The 8,037-nt window shown below is 36.0% G+C and overlaps 1 protein-coding gene across 1 annotated transcript; it reads right to left on the reverse strand.

The window, feature by feature from the left end:
• Positions 1-5,332: 5,332 nt before the first annotated feature.
• On the reverse strand, positions 5,333-6,401 carry LOC113765720 (chalcone--flavonone isomerase-like). The gene is made up of 2 exons (XM_027309966.1): positions 6,040-6,401; positions 5,333-5,912 (listed from the first exon to the last, which is right to left on the reverse strand). Exons 1-2 carry the CDS (start codon positions 6,311-6,313, stop codon positions 5,509-5,511), a joined length of 678 nt encoding a protein of 225 aa, XP_027165767.1. The 5' UTR covers positions 6,314-6,401; the 3' UTR covers positions 5,333-5,508.
• Positions 6,402-8,037: the final 1,636 nt, after the last annotated feature.

Below are 8,037 nucleotides of genomic sequence, written 5' to 3' on the forward strand. Positions count from 1 at the left end.
AGAGAGATCATAACCGTTAGATTAAGAAAATTTAATATTATTGCCGGTATGAGGAAACTATTGTAGTTATATGATTCTCTTATAGTTTTATCACTGTGCCAGAAAACATTTTGAGTTATGGGTTATTTAAATATCCCATCGTGAGGCATTACAGCTTAGTCCATTTTCTTGCCTAAAATAATACCGTACTTTTGCCTTAGAATAATTAATGGACGAGTTACTTACAATAAACCCTTTCCCTTCCCATTTAAAAGCAGTAGGGCAAATGATTTTAACAGTTCCTCAATTTTTAAAAAGTATTTATTAAGCCCCTCAACTTAGATATTAGGTTCTATATGGTCCCTCCAAGAATCGAAGTGCAATTTTCACTTTGTCGTCCTCAAGTGAGAATTACCATATTTAGATTTGGCATTTGCACATATTTCTAGTGTAATGTAAGCCCTCTTATTTATGGGAGTATATTTCATTTTTCTCCGCATGTTTAAATTGATATAGGGATCTGTCAATAACACGATTGACCTAAAAATATTAACGGATAAGGATTTCTTTGAAATTATGCTTCAGCATAAATTTATGGATTTTTTATAGAATTATTGGTGTCAAATGTTAAACCAAGAAGAATGTTAATGTTTTTAATGAATTTCATCACAATTTCAATCGTAAAATTCAGTTAATTATTTGTCAAATTCAAGTAGTTATGCATATAATGGCTAAGTCAATTGAATTGGGTTATCACGTTTTCCTGCTGCCGCATTATTGTTGTTTAACTTTTGCTAGATTATTTATAACCTATTTTCTGTAGAGACACCTAGAAGCAAATTAGAGATTGGTTTCATTTACTGCCACATGAATAGGTGTCAATCACGAAGCAGAATGACGCATACTTGCACATCCCCACCACAGTGCATGGCGCAGTGTATACTTCCAATTTGAATCAGCAAAATTTGCCGTCAATCTAAGCTACAATATCTTGTGGGAAAGTAGCTTAAGTTGAAAGAAAGGCACAGGCAGATTTGAGCTGTAGTTACCCGCAATTGTATAGTTTAACTAATCTTAGTTGATACTCCCCCCGTCCCACTTTGACAGTCCTGATTTTTTTTTTCCACACAGTTTAAGAAAAAATAGTTAATTTTTTGGAACAATCAATTTTGGTAGTTATTTTCCTAAAATACTCTTACATTAATTAGAGTATAAATTTATGGGAACTTAAATTGATGGTAAAAAAAGAATCAACTCTCATTAAATGTGGTAGGTTTATAACAACAACAACTTACATTGAATAAGAGTATTTTAGAAAAATTAAAATACAACTACATTCTTTAATTGAAAAGTGGACTATAATTTGGGACAGACGAAAAAAAAAAACAGGACTATCAAAGTGGGACGGAGGGATACTACGAAGGGAAAAAGTCTTAGTAACTCCGGAACTTTTATTTGTGTAAAGTTTTAACTCTCTGAACAATTATGAGGAAAGTTTTAACCTCCAATCGAGCAGCGTCACTTGTGACCCACGAGCAAATAGCGTACAGCAACTGCAGTATTGTCGGTGCAGGAGCATTTATTGAATAAAAGGCAATAAAAACACTTTGACCTAATTGATTTTCCTTAATTTAGATCGACCCCTTTCCTCCAAAACCCTCAATTGAAAAATTAAACAAGAGGATCGAAGAACTTTCTACTGGCATTAGAAGGAGAAAACAACTGCTTAATTCATCTTATACTTGTTGGGATTGTAATGATGCACATCGGAGAAAAGATTGGTGGCCCGAAGAAGAGGCAAGAAAATCCTCTATTTTTGATAAACATCGTATGCAGATTCCTATGAATTTGTGCCAATGTTGTATCTGTGAGCTTTTGTCCACTTTGATGAGGATGCCTCTTGCCGTCAATCTCTAGGTATAGCACATCAGGCCCCATGAAACATAGAAGCTTCATTGCCTGATCTTTTTTTTTTTCCGAAACGATAAGTGATTTTATAGATGAACAAAACCTTTACAATTTCAAGTAAAGACTTGAGGGAACTACACAGTCAGTGCTAACTATCACTGAGGAATCCAGAATTCCTGGTCAACAAAAAAGTCTAGCGCATGAGCGCTAATCCTATGAGTAATATGGTTAATATCCCTGTTAACTAGGCAAAAGGAACACATACGAAACAGGTACTTAAGGTTATGTATATCCTCCAGCAGTGTGACCACTCGCATATCCGAAGATTTTGGCTGCTGGATAAGATGGAGTGTCTGCTTATTCTGGACCTGAACTTCTACCCGCACCAAATTCTGTACAGCAGCTTTACAAATCAGTAGCTTAATTGCAGTAAGTTCATCAATTAGCTTATGGCCAGAACATCTTTCCCGTAGGCAGGGAGAACTGATTATTTCTTCTTTTTTTTTATGAGCCCAAGGCAGGGACTTTGGCACCCAATGTGGTGTTGGATTAATGAACTTCCTCTGAAGGAGTTGGCCACCACATGGATTGTGGAGTGGGAGATTAAGAGTTCAAACCTTACCTTCCATTAATGTGTCACTATATGTGACTTTTTCTAAATCCATACGAGTGTGTGGTACATCCATCTGATCCGATAATGGTTCAGTCTCCGTCGATTCTCTCAACACAGTTGGATCACCTCCCTAGAGTAGGCTCGAGTAGGAGTAGGAGTAAGTTAGGATACCACCAATCTAGTTCAATGATAGTTCAGTCTCTATTGAGACTCTCGATCTAGTTGGATCACCCCCTCTAGAGTAGACTCGAGTAGGGGTAAGTTAGGATAGATTAGATGTGTCGTTACAAAAAAAAAAAGTTGTGTTAGATTTGAAGAGGTTATTGCTCCCATGGTATAAGAGATCTTTCTTCCTCCTCTACTGGATTTGAAGAGGTTGTTGCTCCCATGGTATAAGAGATCTTTCTACCTCCTCTGCCTCTGCAACTAGGGATTGAAGATGGGAAAGAAAGTTACCTTTTACGCAGACAAATACTTTTGCTCAGACCGAAATGCCCTTATTAATCTATCGTGTGTTGCACGTGATGCAGTACTCTATTACACATAACTGATGAAATTGATAGAAGGACTAATAATTTGCATTTTTAATATATCGGGGATAAAAAATTTTCTCATAATTGTTGAAGGGTTAAAACTTTACGCGACTAAAAGCAAAAAAAAAAATATTGATGTTTCTTGCCAGAAAAAAAAGCAAAAAAAAAAAAAAAAAAAGACTCTTGATGAATCATGAAAACGGATGTGGAAAAACATCAATTTAGGCTTCATACAACTAATCCCATAAGATCCTAATGTCCCGTCTCAGAAACAAATTAAACAATATAACAAAATTTGATGTGTGAATTGAAACACCAAAATTACTCTTCAACATTCCCTATTTTTCATCCCACACATATAGAGTAAAGCAATTGGCCATGAACAATAATCAAAACAATCAGTCATATGAAACATACTCAAGAATTATCAATGAAAGTCACTCTTACAGAACAAGAAATTAATCAGCAAAAGAAGATACATGCCTTTAGAGTTTGCATTGTAATAATAACGTGAACCATTAGCATGCAATGAAAATCAATCAAAGAAGTGGAAATTTTAACAAAGGAAAATCGGGAAAATGACCCCAAAAATGGAAAAGTAAGACATGAATAAATGCCTTAGAGAATCTGGAAATTGATGAACTGAAACATGTGGTCAACCTTATGAGCTTGGTTATTTACACTATTCTCACTCGATCAACAAAGTTCTAATACATAGTAGCAATATATAGGATGTGAACTCGAACTGGCTATCTGCGGATCGTCCACGGTTGCCCATTTTGTGGTAGACAATCTTTCTGCGAGCTAAATTTGTTCACAAGGTAAATTTTTGGACTTTAGTATCTTTCTCCGAGATATCAAAAAAAATATTTCACTAAATTCATCCTTTTATCCCAAGACAGAAGTATACTGTGATACGGAATAGTTAGAATCCAAATAGTATCACTTGGATGTATATGACATACATGGGTAGGACGGATGGATGGTGCAACAACTTTTTTGGTATTGAATGTCAGCAAACAAGGATTTTGGTTAGGATGGCATCTCAATCAAATTGTACAGTTGAGAGAAACAGACCATTGTTTCTCAACCAGGGAAAGAGAGTCACTAAAAAGAAACATCTCAGGAAGGTTTAGTTGGGTTTGGAGTGGCAAATTAATGATGGGTTTCATGTTTCACAAAATTTGTTTCTCACCTTTTGGTCTATCTCTAGTCCAAATTAATGACGGGTTTGGAGTGGCAAATTTAGTTGGTTGAGCTTTCATCACAAAATGATTTTTTGTGATGCAATAAAAGCTTGACAAAAGTTGGTCACAGAATTCCATTTCTTCTTTTCTATGACCAAAGAAAAACAGTAGTAGTCAAATTACGCAAACAATTATTAAGGTCATGTAGTAGATAGAAGGAATATTCTATTTTTATCTTCTTGTAGTAAATTCTACTTTCTTTCTTTCGAAACCCAAAGAGCTTACGTTAATTTTTACAAACCTAAACCCCGAGAAAACCCCAAAAGCCGGTATCCTCTGAGGTCCCACAGGAGACTTATAACTACCAACCCAAACCCTCCCAACCCCGATGTGGGATACATCTACGGGACGACACCCCAAACCTCCACAACGGGGGAGCCTGCTGCTAAGCCCACAACGGTCATCTTGTAGTAAATTCTACTTAGTTGTACGATTTTCTTGGCGTATGGCTATTGAAACGTTGGGTCAACAGGCCTACAACTTCTTTTATATATAAAAAAAAAAAACCCATGTTGGTCCTAAGCCAAATACAAATGCAACAATATAGCAATATTCATCGCTCACATTATAATTAATCTCCTATGAGGATGGATTTAACTCGAAAATGGCTCAGAAAACCAGCAGCAAGGCCGAAAGAGGGATTTTCAACATTTAGCTTCTTTTAAAATTAGTCTTTTCTATCCTTACTGTGTATTTTTTCCATTAGGTGAAACTTCTGAGTATAAGACGTTCGATGATTATGTTTTTTGACCTCCCACTTACAAAAAAAAAAAAAAAGAAGTTTTTTTGACCTTTTGAAGTTAACAAAGTTCTTGAACGTAAAAATGGAAAATTTAGCTGTAAACTCTACGAGGATTTAGAAAACAAATTTACTAATTTATTTTTGTTGGAGGGTACCGCAATTATAAAAAAAAATAGATAATCTCATCATGTCCAAACAAATTAGAAGTTTTTAGATGGTCTACTTGGGCCGAGATTTTTTAATGTTGGACACCTATGATGTTTTGCTCTTCAACCATTGGGTGGGAGCAAACTAACATATGGCAAAAACATTTCAAAATCAATTGCGTTAGCTATATATATATTATTCAAGTACACAATAGAGACTAATCAACAGGACTACATGGAAAAACAGAATGAAGTAAAACACAGATAAAGCAAAACAAGTACAGAAGATCGGCCACAAAGTCATAATTTTCCCTTAACCATGCATTAAGGTCCTCTTGCTCTATGATGCAGTGTCAGACACTTTCAACAAGTCTGATACTCGTACTGCCAGACTCTTCCTTGTAGAAGGTGAAACACCATCCCAGCCAATAATGGATTCCAGTACTGTTTCAGATAGTGGTTTGTTCTCCACAACTCCACTGCTAACCTCGGGTATGGAATCATGCTTGGAGAAGCTAATTCTTAGTGATCCAAGGGGTGATTGGGAGTACAGGATGGAGTCACCAGGTTGGAAGGACTCGTTCTTGAAAATATCATGGAACTTTTCAATAGCTTTATCCTCTGCATCAGTGTAACTTCCAATTACTTTCAAGTAATCGGCACAATCTTCACTTACTTTTTTCGAGAATTCCTCACCCGTCAAGGGCTTCAAAAATGTCAACCTAATGAACTTCTCAAAGGGACCTAAAAACAGCAAGAAAACAAACAAAAAAGTCATAGTCATTTACTCAATTTCACGGCGTTCTTGCCGTGATTGGGCCTCTCCTTACTCATCTAATAAAAGAGAAAAAAGAAAATAAAGTTGTGTTGCCTGTAATGATGTCCCTGAAGAACTCAACAGATTCCATCAACTCCTCAGCAGTCTTGCCCTTCCACTTGGCGGCGAGTGACGGAATTGCAGTCTCCTCCAAATACACTCCAGGAAGTGAGAACTTGATAAACTTGCCTTGAATTTCCAATCCTCTATACCCCGCGCCTCCAAGAAAAAAGGTACCGTTGGAGCCAGAAGGCTTCATGGACGAAGGGAACACGTGGCCCTCAACTTCAACTTCGCTAACGGAGAATGCCGGCGCCATTAGTATCATACAACCTCTACTCTGGAAATCTGGTAGTAATTTGTAGAGGTGGAAGAATAGGCGGTTTTGCTGAAGAAGGTAGGAAAGAATAGAGTAAAATTTTCTGAACGGATGGTTGGTTTTGCTTCTTACATGGAACTGTAAGATGGTTATTTATAGAGGAAGACCCTCAACTACCAACTTCTCTAAAAAAAGGAATCAGAGATTCAGAATCTAAGTCTTCCCTAGAAATATATAATATTAAGGAAATTCATTCCAGCTCGTAGCTTCAAAGTTAATGTTTGCCGAAGAAAAGAACTAGAATTCAAACAAACTACCAGTTTCCTGAAACATGGATTTCAACAATTCTGAATTGATATTTGTTGCTTGTCGTACACCTTCTGCAAGCGGCAGAACAAGTTATCCTTGTAATTATCTCAGTGGACCTTCTCAAATGGGGTCTTATCACGCGTTTAGAATACATATTTTTCAACTTTTCATCTCCATTTACAATCTTGACATGGTTAAAACACTCCCTCGAATGAGCCCTCAACCATACATGAGATAAATTACAGTTGATTAAACAATATCAGTAGACTAGAAGAAGCATGCTGATATCTCGCACTCCATCATACAAGAAACTATAATTAGGGGTGTTAAAACTTTGGAAAAAGAAAAAAGAAAAATCGTCCAATCCAATCTAGATGACTGGAGATACTGCAAGAACAGGAATTTTCCTATCAGAGCAAATTTGCTGAAATATCTCATAGTACGCTTCATCAGCGAACGGTTTAATTTCACTTTAACTTAGTCGGACCCACAATATAAAAAGCAAAATCCTGATTAATCCCTTGGTCGAAAGATGAACCAAACTTTTCGATACTCTAATCGAATTCAGCTTGGTAAAAGTTAGTTCGAACTTGGTTCATTAACTAATTAAATCAACCTTGAATAGCATTTTATATTCGATAATAGTTAAAATAGATGAAAAGCACGTTTAAACTCTATTCGACAAATAAACAAGTCAAACATGATTAAAATTTCAAATTCATTAAAATAATCAAATAAAATTGAATATTAGGATATCCGGCTTTATTAGTCTTGTTTACACCCCTACTCATCCCCTCTCCTCTAGTCTCACGGGAATTCTAGTTCCACCATGCTCAGTTTACGGCAGAAATAGTTTCCAATCATCAACCGATGGTTGCCTGGCAAAGTTTGTGAACCCAAATTTCCACGAGACTCCAAAAAAAAAAAAAAATTCTGCTAGAGCTGAGAAAATTCTAAAATTATTATGAAAATTAAATTTAATTCCACATAGTTTAAGAATCATTGGAATGGAGACAGGCCAAGATGCTAGATTTTCATTCTGGGGACTGATTCTACTATATCCCAAGTCAACCTTTAAACTGGTCAAGTCAAGCACCATTAAAAAGCAAAATGAATTTCATGGATTGAAGCATTCTAAGTCCACAATGTAATAAAAACAAGCAGATACAACCTTGTAATACGAATTTTTAAGATTACATATACTATCCTATCGTTGCTATTTCACACATTTGGAACTGACTTCTACAAGTTTCATACTTCGGACAACTATCAAAGCATTTGTACGAAGAAGTTATAAGCCTAAAACAATCTATGACAAAGCTGAAAAATGCCTTCCAAAACTAGATTTAAAAAACGCGTTCAGCCAGTCGCCTTTTTTATTATATACATCAAGTTGACGACATCTCCAATCACTTGCCGGTAGA

This window comes from Coffea eugenioides, chromosome 3 (genome assembly GCF_003713205.1).
Source record: "Coffea eugenioides isolate CCC68of chromosome 3, Ceug_1.0, whole genome shotgun sequence".
In the NCBI taxonomy this organism is placed as follows: Eukaryota; Viridiplantae; Streptophyta; class Magnoliopsida; order Gentianales; family Rubiaceae; genus Coffea; species Coffea eugenioides.

What these genes read in the sequence shown, in the direction of transcription:
- LOC113765720 (XM_027309966.1), bottom strand. Translation starts at nt 6,313, where the DNA reads ATGATACTAATGGCGCCGGCATTCTCCGTTAGCGAAGTTGAAGTTGAG. An exon ending in CTTCAGGGACATCATTACAG is followed by an intron (nt 5,913 to 6,039) that starts GCAACACAACTT and finishes TGCTGTTTTTAG; the next exon opens with GTCCCTTTGAGAAGTTCATT.